Source organism: Battus philenor, unplaced genomic scaffold (genome assembly GCF_028537555.1).
Source record: "Battus philenor isolate CCGP_79_NKW_IND1 unplaced genomic scaffold, ilBatPhil1.0.hap1 SCAF_15, whole genome shotgun sequence".
NCBI classification, from domain to species: Eukaryota; Metazoa; Arthropoda; class Insecta; order Lepidoptera; family Papilionidae; genus Battus; species Battus philenor.
This window is the reverse complement of record NW_027181677.1, coordinates 7,872,240-7,891,041: the sequence shown is the minus strand read 5'-3', so window position 1 is coordinate 7,891,041 and position 18,802 is coordinate 7,872,240. Positions and strand designations below refer to the sequence as shown.

At 32.3% G+C, this 18,802-nt stretch overlaps 1 protein-coding gene across 3 annotated transcripts; it reads left to right on the top strand.

Annotated features, from left to right (window-relative positions):
• Positions 1–452: 452 nt before the first annotated feature.
• Positions 453–17,468, top strand: LOC137918959 (zinc finger protein 431-like). Of its 3 annotated transcripts, none has more exons than XM_068761906.1 (14): positions 453–853; positions 1,225–1,476; positions 2,338–2,465; positions 3,389–3,560; positions 3,674–3,799; positions 3,909–4,049; positions 4,557–4,643; positions 6,631–6,739; positions 7,882–8,107; positions 8,973–9,078; positions 10,119–10,239; positions 14,060–14,218; positions 15,570–15,729; positions 16,136–17,468. In XM_068761906.1, the coding sequence occupies exons 1-14, from the start codon at positions 577–579 to the stop codon at positions 16,250–16,252; spliced, it is 2,181 nt and encodes a 726-aa protein (XP_068618007.1). In that variant the 5' UTR covers positions 453–576; the 3' UTR covers positions 16,253–17,468. The 3 variants fall into 3 exon arrangements, with proteins under 3 accessions (XP_068618007.1, XP_068618006.1, XP_068618008.1); XM_068761905.1 differs by having other exon boundaries at positions 2,308–2,465; XM_068761907.1 differs by lacking the exon at positions 3,674–3,799 and having other exon boundaries at positions 2,308–2,465.
• The last annotated feature ends 1,334 nt before the right edge of the window (positions 17,469–18,802 follow it).

Sequence of the window (18,802 nt, the reverse complement as noted above, 5' to 3'; positions counted from 1 at the left end):
AAATTATTTTTTTTCTTCATATACATACTACGACTAAACACTTCATAGTATGAAAATCGCCATAATATTCATAACTTGTTTAAGCATTAGGGTAAGAAAAATAAATAATTATAATTCAAAATCAACAGCTAGTGATATTTCGCCCTATTGACAAATTAGCGACGAACAATTAATCGCTTAACCTTTTCATCAAAAACTTTTAAGTAGGTCGGGTTAATATTGACTATTGTATTTTACATTTATTTTTATAAAATATATATTTTTTTAATTTGATGAAGTAAATCATTATTTACAAAGGGTTGTAAAATGGCACTTATATTTTCGTAACTAATATTATTTTGCTCATAGACTAACTACTTGCTGTTCTATGTTTTTGACATTTGACAACGCATCTTGTTTTTCTGCTGTATCTGTGTTTTGCTGTGCTTGCTCTAAATTAGTGTGAAGTTCTTCAAAATTGGATTTGTGTTGAGAATTTAGATACAAACTGAATGTAGCTCTGATGCAATGATAATGTTATGTTTACATCTTACTTAATTTAAATTTCGCATCAAACGTATACGATTATTTAGCAAAATGGGAGACACAACAATAATATGCCCTTTATGTTGTAAAGAAACCTTTAATTCTAAGCATAGTTTAATAGAACATTTAGCGAACATTTTGTCAAATTTAATTTGTCCTATTTGTAAGGATAAATGGTCTACTTTAGTGCACCTTATAGAACATTTAAGCCTAGACAATTGCCACCAAACTAATTCTGCTAGTGGTACTAAAAGTAAAAGTGAATCACTTGCAGAAAATAATGTTGAAAGTAATGGTAGTACAGATTTAAATGTAGTACAAGATAATGGTAAGAACTGAGCTATATATGAAATAATTATTAATAATCTTGAATCAAAAGTACAGTTTTTTAAGTGTAATGTAATAATTTATTTTAAGTGTTGAGAGAACAATTTGGAAATTATTTTTATCCACAGGGCATCTTTTTATCTACAAGTGCAGTATGAACTGCACTTGTTAAACAAGCTTAAAAAATCATAGTGATTGTATTGAACTTACTGTGATCATGGTATAATTATTATAATATAAAACAATATGTATGGGACGTATTAATTATAAAATCTATAGTAAATATGTTTCAAAAAATGATTAAAGGTTCATCAGAGTTTAATGTGCCTTTTAATGGACATTTTTAAAAATAACTATTTACTTATTTTTCAGAAAATATTCAGAAAGACAATACAGAATGTCATTTTTCCAATAATGCTATTGTGTTCACACATCAAAAGAAAAAGTATGTAGAGTTTGTTAATGAACAGGTACTGAAACAAAACACTTATGCAAAAGAGCTGAAGCTTGTTAAGGAAAGTGGAGATAGATATGTGATAGTAACTGATGATGAGTCAATATTAAATACTGGGAGTACAGTAGTCAAGCAAAATAATGATGGAACAATATCTATGACTGTTGATGGTATAATCTATTTTGTTTTCATACTTTTTACTTACTAAATATCCCCCACCTGCTTTGTAATCATAATAATTGTCCCTTAAACCAGCTCCATTCTGAGCTCAACTACTTGGCTAGGAGGATATTTCTATGAAATATCAAGTCTAAGCCTTTTGGTTCCAGACATTGTGATGACTCAGTACATTTGTGGAAATTACCTACTTTTAATAGCTTACATATGAAGGTATATAGAAAACTTATTCATAAATAACAAATTTTTGATGAATTATCTTCTTCTCTGTCTTTTTGTCATGACTAAAAGTTCTGGCGAATCACATCAATCTCTGCTACTATTATTGTTCAGACTTGCTGCATGGCATACTTTTTAACTGTTTTAACAAACTGAGTAGGTGACCATTCTCTAGCCATTTTATTAGTTCCTCAATGAGTTACTGATAGATATAAAAGAAGCTAAATTTTGACTTTGTACTGACATGCCCGAGTAGATGTGGTTGCCATTTATCATTTGCATTATGAGATTTTATTGATATAGAAGCGCTTTCCATAATTAGTCATCTTCAGCTAAGTTTAAAATATTATTATTGATCTAACCATGCCATTGCTAGTTATAAATGTAATGTAGTATGTAGTAATTTACATGGTGACCAGAAAAGAGCTTTTAGTTAATTGTTTTATGTAGAAATTTAAAATATTTAATTAAACTTTAAAATATTTTTATGGTATGGTGATAACTGTAAAACATTTTAAAACTACTAATGAATGGAATGGAATATGTAATTCCAGTTGTACTTATTTATATGATTATTTATGTTATATGCATATCTACCTTCTCAGATTTAAAGTTAGAAGTTGACTGCCCAACAGACACAGCAGTGAACCAACCTTTAGAAAATAATGATGGATTATATTCATGCAATACGTGTGGAGTTTCTTTTTCTTCTGTTATGGAGCATATACAAAAATATCACAATGATCAAGAAGTTGTCGTGGAGGTAACTTAATTTCAATATTACTTTATATATATAATTAAATATGTAAGGACACTGTTTCAAATAAGCTTTCCAGATATTTAAGTCATGATCAAGTTATAGAACTGAAGTTGGATTTTTGTCTTGTCCAAATATGATGTGATGATAATTTTGCCGCCCAGTGATGGTTTAGTTTATACTCCTGTTATAGTGCTCAATGGAGGAGTGTGGTGAAAATTTTTGATCACTTTTCTGTAAGGTTGTCATTTGATTAAAGTTCAACAAAGCACCAGATCCTAATAATAAAGCTGGAAGAGATATTAAAGTATATCACTTCAGTTTGTCATAGTTAAAGGCCCACAAAAATGAATATCTTTATTCTAAGTCAGATTTCAACAATATGTACGCTTATAAAACTGCATGAAGCCATATAGTTGTATTTAATACACAGAAGCACATAGAACCTCAGATGACCTGAAAGCAGACCACAACACACCTGCTCAAACAGACTCAGTCTACTAGAAAACAAGCTCTTAATTTATGAAAATTTGATAAACCCCATATGGACCTATAAAGTTCAATTCAGAAGCTTAGCATGTAACTCCAGCATAAGCATAATCTAGAGATCTCAGAACTTGAACTTCAAGCAAGTATCCAATGCTCTGTGATTTCTGTGAATGACAAACATTTTCAAACATTACATAGCTAGTAATTACAATAATCACAGTGCAGTCAGAAATTCAAGCCAGAAGCACAAAAAGAGATTAGAAAGTCATCCTACACAACTCGCCATGCTGCTAAACATTTCCTAGACAATTTGCTGACTGAAGAGAAAACCGATTTAAACCATTGAAAGAACCAACTAAGTATAGAGATTCTCTCTATTGATCATATGATTCTATAAATAAAAAAAAATAGGAGCAATATTAGAAATATTTTGTTTTCAGGAGCGTTTGGATAGTGCGAATGATGAAACAATAGAATATGAGACTATAGACAGTGAGGACTTAACTCCAAATGATAAGCAAGCATCCCGTCGCATGATAACAGAGACTGGAGACATTGTGGAAGCACCTGTAATCCTAGAAACAAATGATGAAGTTCGTCAACAACTGATGGGTAAGATTCACATGAAGAAAATTACATTTCATATGTGCATGACAAACAACTGCACAGCTGATAAGGAATTTTCTAGACTATAAGTCATATCCTGCATTTGTACCTAATTCCAGAACAATCTATAATCATTCCAATAAAAGAAACTGAGGAAAAAGGAAACGAACCAGAAATAACAAAATGTTATGTACAAATAGATAAATTTAGTAACAGCATTGTTAAGGATATTAAAGAATCTGAGGGTGAGAATCAAAATGTTAAGATATATGCTAGCTATATATTAGGTATACATAGCTATTTCCTTGTTTACATAGTACCCATATTTTTTAACGTTTTCTTTTTTTTTTTTAGATAAGAATGGCCCATATCATAAAGTAGTTGTGAAAGAAATGCAAACAACATTGGGGAGTATGGTGAAAGTCTATAACTGCATGTCGTGCAATATATGTGTCTCTTCATTGTCTGAATTCAAATCACATCCTTGTAAACCATGTAAGTTTAAAAAAGTTTAATAAATTATAGATTATATGACTAAATTTAATTGGCACAATTTGGTTTTCATTGAAAAAGTAAGGCTATTACAAGCATTAGCATTGTACTAGTCTAATAACGTTTTTTTAATTCACCTGCTACATTGAAATAAATATGAATTTATTACATTAATAATCATTATACACAAATGTATTACTTTCCATTATTACACTTTTGTGTTCTTAAGGGAAAAAATGTTTTTGCCACTTAATAGATATCTTATTGAAGTATTACGTGTAACAGTCGAGAAAGTCCATGAAATGATTATATCATCAGTAGGTTTAGGTTGTCTGAAAACTTTCTTAAAGTGTTTAAATTACTTATGTGTACATAAGAATCTCGTTCCTGCTTGTTTACTATTAAAAAAATTACTATGGCTTAATAAAAAATTAAATCTTATTATGTTTAAAGTAATAATCAATTTACAAAATGAGAATATTTTGTCAATGAAACTACTATTTATTTCAGTAAAATATCCCTGTTTGCAATGTCCAGTGGCTTATGAAAATCCGAAATCACTCTGTGCGCATATGAAAGTGCATAAATCTAGATCAGGTAAACAATTTATTTCAATTTGCACAAAATACTGAACTAACAAAAACTACATGTAAGAAATATTTATAGCATGGCACGTTCCAAGTCCTAAATATTACTTACTATCAAGTGCTTAAGAAAGAGAGCTATCCAATGTATGGCATAGGATTATGGACCTCCTTAAGAAAATAGATTTAAAAAAATCAATATTCTTACAGTGTGGCCATACAATATACCTAAATAGGATATTTTGTTTTCACGTCGACAGTGTTTAAAAAATATTAAGGGCGAAGAATTCATTCACGGTATCAGATTATTTGGTAAAATTTCTAAACTACCAATAATTAAATTCAAATCACGTATTAAAAATAAATTAACAAACCAGCATATATTTCAATAAACAAATATTAGAATGATAGGAAGCCTGGTCTGAATAAAAATAAAATAATCGACATGATGTTGCTGGATTCTTTTGTTTTTGTTTAGACTACATTCGACAGAAAGTGTATGTACATGAATCTGTATTATAAACCTTTTTTAAAGGATGTGTTGTTGTGAAGTTTTCTCCTGCTTCCTCTCCACAACTGCAAAGCAGATATGCAAAAATAAAAAGTTGACCATCAATAACAGATCCAATGTTGAAAAAAATTATTTTATCTTTAAATGATAAATCTAGTCCAGTCTCTAGTGCTTTGCTACTTTAAACTAAGTGAAACTTATTTAGCCTGGCTATAAAGTGATAATTAGGAATAAATATACTACTTTTGAATTTGGAATCTGTTATTTATATATGATTATTTGTTGTGTTTTTTTTATTTTTACGCTTATATATTGTATTGGTGTGATATTAAAATGCAGTTTGGTGTTAAAGGGAACCAAATTTCTTTGATTGCATTATATAGAGTAAACATGGTGCCAAATACAATTTTTAAAATCATCCATACACTTGGTTTTAGTCAAATGTTTAATTACCGGGCTAATGATAGGTACAATGAAACCTCTTTTGTCTGTGACAAAAAAATTAGTCCATCTATGTAGTGTTGTACGAATAAGGCGACCAAAGGAGTAATGGAATGAGTTCAATATCCTGTATGAAAACAAAGTATTTTATTTTGGAAGACAAAGATACCATCTAGAACCATATTGCATAGATTAAAAGGTGACTTAAGACTTGCAGCCTGTAAGAGACACACTGGTCATTTCTTAACTGACAATTTAAAAATAATAGCATAGTAAATTCAAAACATATACTAACATAACACAAAGGGATGTCACAGAAAAACATTGTGTTCAAATTGGTTAATTTTTACAATTGAGCAATATTGTAACAAAAAATGACCATATTTATATATAGAGAGCTCTGAAGCGGCTTCCCAATTAATCAAAAGTATACAACTGAGCATTATCTGACTTCAGTGATGGTTTGATTGAGTGTTCTGTTGGTGAGCATGTAAATTGTATAAATTGATTAAATAAATTAAAATGATGGTGGTATTATTATATTAAAAAAAAAAAAAACTAGGTAACAGTAATAAAATATGTAACAAACAGAACAAATGAACAAGCCATAACTGTATAGTGACACAAACAGCCAATACAAAAAGGATAAAAAGCAAACAAAAATATAAGGAGGTTCTAAATGACCCAGTCAGTTGCCAAGAGGAATCAAAACATTGGCACAAATATGTGTAGATAACATTGTCGAGAAGGTAGTGATGCCCCTTAATAACACAATGTTCAATAACCAAGAATGGTTGTTTTAGTAAGATATGGCACTGGGTTATAACTTAATCTACCCAATCTTGCTTAAAAATCAACATTCCAGACTTCATCACAGCTTTCGTAAAGAGTGGTTCAGTGGTGTCAGCAGCACTATAAAATTTTTAATGGGCTTATTTTTTATATGTGTAAATATTATACATAATAATGCTAATATTATATGATAAAAGTTCATAATACATATTATGGGAATATATTTTATTTATAAATTAAAAAAATCCTTTTATAGACGAAGTAAATATTCCATCTCCTACTTCATTCGAGTGCGGCGTGTGTTCAACCGTCTTTCCGACAAGTAAATCTTTAAAGCTACACAAACGAATGCACGATCCAATTAAGTAAGTAAATTAATAATTTATTGTATGATATATTGCTAGTATTTAAAATTAGCGTTTGTTTTTGAATTCAGTTTCGATTTTTTTATTATTCTAGATCAGGTGTTCAGATGATATGTACCTAAATCGGGAGGCCTAGATTGTCAAGGAAAGCTTTTTTGTATAAAAAAATCCTGGCGAATAATAAATTGAATATTTTTATTGTAATATATGGGATACTCCACGGAAAAACACTCTTATTTACTTCTAAAACTTTAATTAATACAACTACTTAACAAGTCCTCTTAATCACAACTGTCATCTGCCAAAATTTACTAGACGTCATTACATTTTTTTTTAATGTTGCTCCTAAAACTAAACATTCCCACATATATTCGATATTACAATGTAACAGTGCAAAATATTTAGTTTAATTTGCTATGAGTATATAATAAATTTCCAGAAGATATCTTAAATCTTTTCTTCGTTTTTTAAATCTAAAATTAAAACAATATTTTTAATTAAATCTTATAATAGCGTTTAAGTTTTTAGTTGATGAAAACGAGTGGAACTTTATTTGTTGACCTATTTACATGATTGATATTATAATGTATTCATGGATTTTTTTAATTTCATTTAAAAGAGCAACTGTTAAGTTTCTGGTCGACTTTTTTCAAAAGATTAGCGTTCCGAGCCAGGGGTAATTTACAACTTATAATTTTAAAACAGTCGACGATTAAAAGGCAAAGTGCATGTAAATGCCTCCTTGACTAAAGATACTTTAATTTTTTTTTTGAATTTCGCTTTTGATTGCCTATTTACATCTTGCATTATATACATGTATTAGTTATCCCTCGTTACTTCATACTACTTATGTACATATAATTTCATAAAATCCATTTTTGGTAATCAATAACATACCTTAAAGTTCATTTTTACAAGTTACATGCCTATAGTTGGAAAATAAGCATTTTTTTTTAAATGAAAGCCACTCACCCCTTTAGGAGTGGAAATTCATAAAAGATTTTCTTAACTGACTTCTTTTCAGAGTTTTTAATATACTTACCATATTTTAAGATACGATTAAGATATCGTGATAAGTCAATGGATAGATGAAAATAGACCTATCAGTAAAACAAATTTATAACATTAATTATTATTATTAGGTCTCGGCCAATCGAACCACCTGTGGAAACACCAGAAGGCAATACAGCCAGTGAGGATAAATATATATGCCCAATATGCTTCAAATTGATACCAGAGGACTATCGCACCATACACGAGGAATCTCACACCTACCCCACGAACACGATGAACTGCGACATTTGCAACAAGAAATTCCATTCGAAAGAGTATTTAAAGATGCACATGGGTGTACATAATATGGAAAAGGTAAAGTAATAGCAGACGGATTCTTTATTTTTCATAGTTTCACATATCGATGATTGGCAATTTTTATAACGTGTACGCTAGTATTGATATGAATACTCATAACCGGAAATTGGATATTAGGAATATAAATGCATATGATCATGTTGAATTGTCATCATACTGTGAAAAGCACTTTTGTATTGAAAAAATCCCGGGACGTGGATGGGCTAGTGAAACGGTTCTCTGTACCTTTCTTGTGACAGTGAGACTGTTGCGTTTCCGAAACCGCTGTACCGCGCCTTAGGTATGTGCGGTGAGACGAGGAGGGGATTATCAGCCGCTCCGTTCCGTCAGGCCGTCATCAACGCTTGCAGCGGTGGTCATGTTTTTTATCTCGGCCCCCACCTTGGCGCGCTTTCTTAAGTCGCGGGACAGCAATTTCGGCAGAAATGTAACTAATAACACTTCCTTGTATTTATTTGTCTACAATAAAGTTTCTCTGTAATTTACTAACGTAAATATCGTAGTGTGAATATGCGTACAAATATTACGTTTCATAAGTAGCATTATGTTTACAATAAATAAACGATTGTAATAGAAAAAAATTACTCTTGTTATAAATTATATCATAACCAAGTACTAACAAATTGTTACGCAAAATATTGTTGAAGAAGCTTGATATGTCCTTGATCTATAATCCATCCAGAAAGAATATTTTGACTTTACATAAATTAAATTTGTAGTGAATCGAATTAATATAACTGAATGTGTATTTTATTTGTAACAAAAAAAACGTGTTAAACTTTATTTTGTTGTATTTTTCTGATTTGACATTCTAATGTCAATGTTTAATGTTTGCAATATTTAAATTTTTATTTTTTTTCAGGTAGTGGTTGAAAAACAAGACAGATCTCTCCCGTATACATGCGTATATTGTAATAGGAAGTTTGCAAGGCCACATGAGAAAGTCAAGCACGAAAGAATACATACAGGTTAGCTAGAAATTAAAAATTGTACTTATAAAATGAAATTTGTAACTAGACCTTGACCTAGACCTTCGCTAACAAAGTGATAGGTTATAAGTGTAAAAGCTTTAAAGAGCTGAAAGTATAGCTCATTTGCTCTCGATTAATGTGCGGTACACCCGGTGTCCCGCATTCGGGGGACTCCGGCACGGCTTCGAGTGTCGGTCTGGCGTTGAAATCAGGGAGGAGACAATACCCTCCCTGATAGGCGGAGATGACAAACAGGCATTCATATCCCTTTGTAAAGAGATCGCCAAAAGGGCGATAGAAATAAATAAAGCAAACAGAGTATAAAAAGATAAATAGATTAAAAATGTAAATAGAAACAAAACTGTGATAGAAAATAATTATAGAATAATTAACAATGTAAAATAAAAATACTAATCGAAAAATGTAAAAAGAAAAAGGGAAGAATGATAGACGAACACAGCAAAAGGGTAAGAAAGTAGAAATGTAGCATGAAAGATAGAAAACGGACCGAAAGAGAATGTGAAGAATGAAAGAAGAGAGAGAAAATAAAAGATAATGTGAAAAATTTAAATGCTAATAAAGTCCCTATCCCACCACAAATAGGGGTACGAGAGGCCCCCAATAGCGAGGGTCATAAAAAAAATGTACGGTACATATCCAAATGTCAATGGTTTCAGAAATAATAAACAACTTAATAACAATATTGTAAGAAAAAAGCGTTTGCAATATTCGAATTAATATATATTACATTTAGTTATTGCTTACTATCTTCTTCGTAGACTTCGTACTGCTAAAATTTATTGTTCTTTCCCATTCCAATAGTTTGTGAGGGATCACTATATACAGAGTGTTTGTTTATGAGTATAAATATTTTTAAAGAGCTATACACTTCCCCCTTTAAAGCTTTTACGTTTATAACGCATCATGTATATGATACTATAGTGATAATTCGGCAAATGGTCGAGGCAGTTTGAGTTAAATATGTTTTTTGAGGATGTCTATAAAATAGCGTTTATTAGAATACAATGATGTTTTAGGTGAGAAGCCTCACGCTTGCGAGATATGCGGCAAGGCGTTCCGCGTGTCTTACTGCCTCACGTTGCACATGCGCACACACACAGGCGCACGCCCTTACGCCTGCCCGCACTGCAACAAGAGGTACGTGTTTTACAATATCGACGAATACCCCGATTATACTAGATAGGAGACGCTTTTGCCAACGACTTCCCTCGTGTCATGAGTGCAGACCTCTCCCAAATCACAGACGTCAGTTTACATTTACACTGCTGGACGCCACCGGCGCCGTCGCCAAACGTCTCCCGACCGCTGCCAACGTCCTTGGACCATGGTTCCGGAAATGTGAAATTAAAATTAATTCCACCAACAATGCTTTTTTGGAAGTGCAACCGCTCCTCTCTACCAGCTCCGATTATAAACAGCCCAGTGAGCCAGAGCTCTAGGTGTCATTCTGGGGGACAAACTTACGTTCCATGCGCACGTTGAAAACGCCCAAAAATGCCAACTTTCGTGTTCTATCGCCTCTATACATTGCTAAATAGCGAGAGTAATATGTCACTGTCCAATAAAGTAATCCTTGTAAAATTGTAATCAGACCCATTCTAAGATGCAAGCCCGTGGTTTGATATACGCTATGGTATGTACGTAATGAAGCCCTGCAACTGCCAAAGATCGCATTATTTTAATACTGCCGCTCCACACAAATGCACTGATTGTAGGTGCCGCCACTTATAATACAATTAAATCCAGTACATTCAAAGGCCGCACCGCTTTCTGACTGAGACACGCTCTCGAGTTTTCAGACGACGCGAAGAAAATAAGACATCTCACGTACACTGCACATCGTTTTCGTCATCATTCAATTACCAACCAGACTCGTCGGAAGTAGGATCGGATTGAATATCACAGAAGACGCCAACCCACTAATATATTAGATAAAAACGTTGCTGGGGTTTCCACCGTCACTTCTCCAACGCCAACGATCAGTTTACTTCAGAAGTAAAGCAGTCGCAACTGACCAAGTCGAGTTTCGGCCACCTCGGGCGCTCTTCTGTCGGATTGCTAAACGAGTGATAGTCAAAGTAATAATACGTGAGGGGACACGGGGGCAGACGCTCCATGGAACGTCCGACGAAGTGATCTAAGGGCTCAATGGCCTTTTAATCTGGTGAAATAATATTATGTTGCTTCGCTATCATAATAAGGTCTTAAGTTAGACGCGCTCTGCGCCTCGCCGCGTCTCGAACCCGCTGAATCTCGAGTAAGTCCGGTCAAAAAAAACCTACAAACACATCACCGATGTGACATAAATTTCGATAAAGGGAGATCAGGGCAAATAGCACTTTTATCGAAAATTATTAGTAGCCAAGAGTTGTTTAAATTTAGATTTTACCAAAACATGTTTTTGTTAAAATTGTTAACCTTTTTTGACATCTAATAAATTCATCAGATTGATTAGTTGCATCTATGTACTAAATTATAAATCATTATTTATAAAATGTCGTCAAAATGTGGCTTCGGTTTAATCTGCTGTTATAACATGAAGGTACCTAAGGGGTATGATGTTTTGTTAGAGCTTTATTCATAACACGGCGGACTATTTTATGCTGTACAAAATCGTTTTTTAATTTTGTCATGTCCACTAAATATCGTGATACTTTCAATAATTAATATGTTTGTTCAAATTAAGAATATGCAAATTTACTCATTTCAAATTTAGAGATCGTTTTTTGTTAATGTACCTGTAAATGTTAATTGTCTTTTCTAAAAATATCTATTTCTATTTCGTTCTTTAATATATATGCATTAAGGGTGTATAAATAACAAGATACCGTGCGCTTAAATTAAAAACATTAAAAAATTGTGATATTAACTCAATGAGTTCAGTGAAATTTTAGTATAAATGTTGCAAAACATTACTAAATAACTTTCTTCTTAAAATTTTAAAATTGTTTATATGTTTAATATTTATGCACTATAGGTGTATCAAAAATACGGATCGATTATCCATAAGTGGATTGAATGTAATGTTTGCCGTAACTATAATTAAATAATAATATTTTTAGAACATGACTTCATAGTTGTACGTTTTTGAGCCATGTGTGGCTTGTTGGAAATTATAATATTGTATTTATATCTATATCGACGTACGATGTCCCATTTCGGCACATTTAAATTTTACGACTACCATTAACCGTTTTATAAAGTGTTTAATTTAGGATCTTGCCGTTTCGTTACAGATGCGTTTGTCAAAATATGTTTGTATTCTTATATGAGACAAAGTTTTGGAAATTAAAACGTTCATACGTATTTTAATACGTTTCAAAAAGAATTAAAATATCTTGACTTGAATATATTGCTGTCATTACAATAATAAAGCAGAAGTGTCCCGGATTTCCTTTTCTTAGGTTTTGTTTGCGCCGGCTGCCTTGAGATATATATGAGACTGCGAGTTATGTTTGATGTTATGCTACTAGCCGATTTAGGCTTTGTGCAGTTTCATCGAAATCGAGACCGCGGAAATGAGAAGTCCGCGGACTAAAATGTATGCTGGGTAATGGTACCCCAGTTACATCGCACGAAGGACCTTACCCGTGTAGGTTTATAGTGTATTGAAAGAAGTATAGTATAAGTTATGCGAAGCGAGGACTACTCGGGGTAAAATAGGAATGTGAAATTCTGCCTGCGTTTAGATGTCACTAAGTCTATTAGACGTCAGCCGCGACGTAGTTTTTTTATTCACTTACTAGCTCGAAGACTCCGATTCCGAGAACCCTAAGTCTTTACAATCCATGAAGTTTGTGCCCAACACTAATCTATTATAGGCTTAACAGGTTCTTTTCTTTACAGACTAAATATTAAATTGCCTGAAATGTCAAACATCAGACGTGAATTGAAACCATAAAAATCTTGATAGGATGTAATGTATGTAACAAAACTTATTTTCGTAAATAATTGGTGTACATATTATGTATTGTATATAATGCTAGCTGATCCCGCAAACGTAGTTTTGGAAATAAAATAAAGTTTTTAATTAACAAATAAAAAATAAGGGTTGATCGTAGAAAGGTGAAATTTAGGGTTGTATGTACTTCTATATGCAGTGTCATAAAAAATTAAAACAAAAAATTTTGTCTTAAAATTAAAAAAAAATTGGGGGTGGACCTCCCTTAACATTTAGGGGGATGAAAAATAGATAATATCCAATTCTCCACCCTGGCCGATATGCGCGCTAAGATTCACGAAAATCGGTCGAGCTGTTTCGGAGGAGTTCAATCACGCACACCGTGATACGAGAATTGTATATATTAGATACATCTAAACTTATGTTAAGGCAAGATTGATGAATAAAGCTTATAATATATTTCATAATTTATATATTATATTGTATTTAAGATTATATAGGTGATAAATATGCTTAGGATTATCATGTTGTGTTCAACAAATAAAACAGTTCGACAAATAAAACATTTATAACCGGAAAAACTGCAATGTTATTGGTGTTGAAATATATATATTCTTGCCAGGTTCTTCTTGATAGAATCATAGTTTAGAACCTATTAAATTTTTTCTTATTGGGCTCTCACTGCTGCCCAAATGGCATTTGCAGATTCTGCGGGTATGTGGTGGTAGGGCGCAGAGTGCGACTAGCCCTCTTTTGAAGTAACATAGCCAGGGCTTGAGACGCTACAAAACCTGTAGTCTATGTATAAATACATGTTAAAATGTACTTTATATCAAGATCTTGACATTTAGAAAATGATTACGAAGCCTTTTCGAAATAATTAATTTGTTTCATTATGTCATATTATTAATAAATTAGCTATATAAAGCTCTGCCTATCGCAGTGAAACGTATTTCAAAGTGATAACTTTTATTATTGATTTAATATATTAATATAATGGAATAGTGAAAGCTACTGTTTAAAATTATTTTTCATCATATTTAATGTCGCGTGCAGGTTTAAAGCACACAGTGTGTACAACCACCATCTTCTCACGCACTCGGAGGTACGTGCATACAAGTGTCCTTACTGCCCCAAGGCATTCAAAACGTCTGTGCAACTCGCCGGCCATAAGAACTCGCACACGAAGCCTTTCTCCTGCCAGCAATGTAATAGGTAAGTTTTCATTAACACTTATTCTAATTAGTGTTATCAAGTAAGAAAAGGACGAATATATAGCTACTTCCGCCATGCAGCATGCAGCACTCTTTGAGTGATTTAACGGTGGTAGTTGTGTAATTTGCATTGTTTGCTGCATGCGCATTTATCAGCGGGCTGGCGGGCGGTGCACTTTATTGCACGACTACTGTTGCATGGCGGAAATAGCTATATATTCGTCCTTACTTAGGATGGATTTCCGCAAAATAACGCTTAAATCCATTAGATATTTTGTGTTATCAAGTTGTATCTGTGGAAACTTTCAGTTCAACACATTAAGTGTTCAACTAATCATGGAAATGTTATTAGTATAGCAATGCCCCTATGATTAGCACACCAGGTAAACGAGCCACAGGACACTATGACAATTAAATACATACAGGTTGTTCTTTAAATAAACGTCAAGCCTAAGTTGGATAATGGCACAGGTAGTGGATTAAAATTTATTTAAAAAATTTGTTACGTATTTTTAAAATGTTGCAATTTCGTGTTACCGGAGTTTTTTTTAAAATAAATAAATGTGTTTTATGCGCCTTGTGTTGTTTCTATTACTATGGGTTCAAAAAATTTTTTCACGTCTATTTTATGGTGAGCTATCTACATTTTGCAAATAAGAAATTAAAATACTGAAATAGTCTGATTTTGGGCGAAAATAACACTTTTATCTATTTCATGTTAATTTATAGACGCCTATGAATATTTTATCTCATCTAGTAATGATTTAATGATATTTATAAAATGACTAGTAACCGTATTAAGAATTTACAAAACTAGGTGCTTCAAGCAAGAAACATAAAATATATTATGAGAATATAGATAATATAGAAAATAGAAATAATTCAACTTACAGTTGTAAGGTTTATATCCATTTGTTTCAAGTTAATAATATCTTGTTATATATATGTATGTATGTGTGTGTGTATACACCATCATAGTATCAGCCGATATACGTCCACTGCATAGACTTACTCCAAAGATCACTCTTTGCGCATATATAATGAGCATAAAAGTAGTCTTAGATAAAAAAAGAACGGAATCTCCTAAGTCGACCCCCTCCTCCGCGCTATATGGTCAGTCGACATAGTCAGGTCACAAGTAACGATTTTTGGAGGAGGCCTGTGCCTCGCAGTGGACGTCTATCATCGTACAAGATGTTGATGATATAGTCTCCAAAACCAGACACCTTATGAATAGGAAGCTCCAGCCACTAGTTTGTTAACGAAAATGTTATAAAAGATAACATCAATTTTATAATAGTAATTTAATAAAATCATGGAAAAGCAGAAGACATATAACTCGTTTTTCACAGACCGTTCGCGTCTCTGTACGCGGTGAGAGTCCACACTGAGATCCATTCGCGACAAAATAGTCTTAAGTTCTCGTGTTCACTGTGCGGCGCGAGTTATGCGCGAGCTTTCGCACTTAAAGACCACATCAAGCAAGCGCACAAAGATGCCGTCGAAAATCTGGTGAGTATTTGTTAAAAATTATTTTTGCTCAGGGCCCGATAACGTTGATTCGTCAACCACAGCGGACGCCAACCGTCAGATGAGATAGAAGTGTATCTGAAGTTTTTTCCGCCACTTCTAGCGCTAACGTTTTCCGAAGTACTAAAATTTCTTATCTCAGCCAATAACAACCAACCTAGCCAAGGTACGGCCCTGTAAAGCGCCTTTAAGTTGGAATAGCAAATGTGTTTTGATTGAAAGCCTCAGGTTAACTTTCGGAAGCTTTTGCGCCAAAAAATCCCAAATACTAGTATTTATTTTGTCAATTTCTGTTTTTGTGTACCTTGTTGTCTTTTGTTTAATTTTTGTATGTATAATTGTACTGCAAAATAAATGTTTATCTATCTAAATATATTTCCTTGATCAGAACAACCTGAAAGATGATGACTGGAGAATTCGCGGGGCTAACGGCGACGACGAAGAGGAAGAAGAAGTTGAAATTCATAACCTTAACAATGATTTACCGGCAGAGGTGATATTGTAGTGCGAAAATAAATATGATTCGTATAATCCAATCAGAATACCGAACGTGCATCAATCCTGAGTCGAGGTCCGCGTGGTCATGGAGCATCTCTCGAAGCGACCTAAGTAACCTAGTACTCCGGTCTACTTTAAAATAAATAATGACGATGGAGCCGAGACCCTAAAGGGAACCTCTTGCCTCATCTAAGGCTAAGTGTATTCTGCGCTCTTCCACCTCTAACTCAGAGAAATTGTCAAGCTATCGGACAAACAGCGCTTGTAAATTTATAAAAGAAGTGATGTTATTAACGGTAACCCATAATAATGTTCACTTTTGAAAATAATTCATGAAAATTTATGTTGTGATTGCACGAATATGTACTTTATATTAAACAAAGGGGAAATGTAAATAAAATTTTAAAAAGGTCTTCGGGAACATTCTTCGAAACATCACAATTTAAGCTATTAGAATCGAGCGAATGTTTTACTTTAATTTAGCAAGTTTTTGAATTTCACGAAAACAAGTTTGGACTTGCGTATTGGCCACTCAATGGCACCCCGATTCGATATGATTTTCTGTGATGTGACTTCCTTGCGCGCATTAGATGTGCGAAAAGTTGTACTCGTTAAACTCCGCATGCAAGCTTCGCCTGCAAGAGGTTCTTTAAATAACAAAACTGAACTTTGTTATGGACCACCCATTATTAAATTAATTAAATCTAAGGCAGATTTCTAACAAACTAATTTTATGTAAATCAATACTGTTTAAAATATTATTTTTATTGTTGATATAACAAAATAATATAACTGTTGATCTTACCCTTTTAAATAAAAAAGCAAGTATTACTAAAAGAGAAATGTTAAATGGAAAGACCGACCGGCCTTTCCGGGAACAGATTAAAAATAATATTCAAATTCGCCTAAAAATTAAAATCCTAGGAGCGTCCAAAGTGCAAAATATTTACTTAACGGCAATAAATTTAGTACTTCGATTCCGTTAATGTCTTTCTCGGAAATGTATTGTTCGGACTGTTCGTTATTCACAAATTTGTTTAGTAATAAAAATATTTGTGGGGCAGGTAATTACTAGGAAGAGCACGGGTTACCAGTAATGCTCTGTATATTTAATACTAACATAAATAAATGTTTTTTTAACTCAGTAAAAATAATGTCCTCCATTGTTAGTCATGTCATAAAAGTCGGCTTTATGAAAAAAGCTGTGTTTATTAAATTCAATACAATACGATACAAATACAATACAGTAAATCATTAGTAATAAGTTTTGCTGTGTAATCTATGGTTATAAAAATATATATCGCTATAAATTAATTTTACAGATATCGGATTTAGAATAGAATCCGAACGAGATGATCATAATTCCTTAGACGGTGCTATGTGAATACTTATTTTTGTATTGTGACTTGTTTAATATCGTTAATTATTTGTAAAATTTTGTATCATTGTGAACTATCATGAATAAGGAATGATCAGTTGTTGAACCTGTCTAATAGGATGGGTTATTTTTTTTATTTTACACACGAAGTAGATGGTGTTATACGTACTTCAAATAAGTTGTTAATATAATGGCGGTTTATACTTCTTAAATTAAAATTGTAAGTCTACTATCGATCCGTGTTTAATAATATTGATTATTGATTTGTTTAAATTTTTATATTTATATGTCATTGTGCCACTCGATCTCCAGTTAGGTAAATTTAATAAAATAATAAGATTTTTGGTGATGGACCAGAGATATGGGAGCTAAAATATTTTATCAATATTTAGTGCTAAGGGTATATTGTTGTATATGTAATTAGCAAATCGTGTCCGTAAATAATTTTAGCTAGTAAATGCGTGGTTTAAAATTGACTTTGTTTTATTACATCCCATATGTTGCATTTTTGAATACCATATACCTTACTAGCTATATTTGATTGTTGCTTTTACAACTGTCGTATTCAGAACTTACTGTAGTAATATATACATATAATCCATACATTTGCATATTAAATTATAAATACCCGATTTTGTTAGATAAAGGAATGAACTTCTCTATTAATTCAATACAACTAAACGAAGACATCTTGTTTTGTCCCGTTTTAAATAATATCACCGGTTCAAATGTGTTTGCCTCGCCAAAAGGCCTTGTTGATATTTATTAGACTAGAATGATTAACTTTTATTTCGTGTGGTAAATAAAGTAATATTATATATTGCATTTAATTCTTTTGTTGAGACGTTATGATAATGAGTATATTTCATACAAACTACTCAGTTGTTAAGAAAAACTCTATTGATTTATAAATATATTTTTTTAACCAATTTTGTTAATTTTCAGTCCTCTTTACTATGCCAAACTTGAAAAGTTAATCTTTTATTTTTAGAAGGAATTATTTTAATTAAAATAAATTGTTATTTTGGGAATATTTATTTGATGCCAAAATTCACTTCACTCTAAGTGTCAAGAATCTATAACGATAGTTGAGCAGAGTCAAACTCAAGGAAGCATCAAAAAAGTTTGTAATAGTTTTGAAATTGTACACAATCTTTGTTATTTACATAAATGTAAATA

What these genes read in the sequence shown, in the direction of transcription:
- LOC137918959 (XM_068761905.1), top strand. Translation starts at nt 577, where the DNA reads ATGGGAGACACAACAATAATATGCCCTTTATGTTGTAAAGAAACCTTT. An exon ending in GGATATTAAAGAATCTGAGG is followed by an intron (nt 3,800 to 3,908) that starts GTGAGAATCAAA and finishes TTTTTTTTTTAG; the next exon opens with ATAAGAATGGCCCATATCAT. An exon ending in GCACGAAAGAATACATACAG is followed by an intron (nt 9,079 to 10,118) that starts GTTAGCTAGAAA and finishes ATGATGTTTTAG; the next exon opens with GTGAGAAGCCTCACGCTTGC.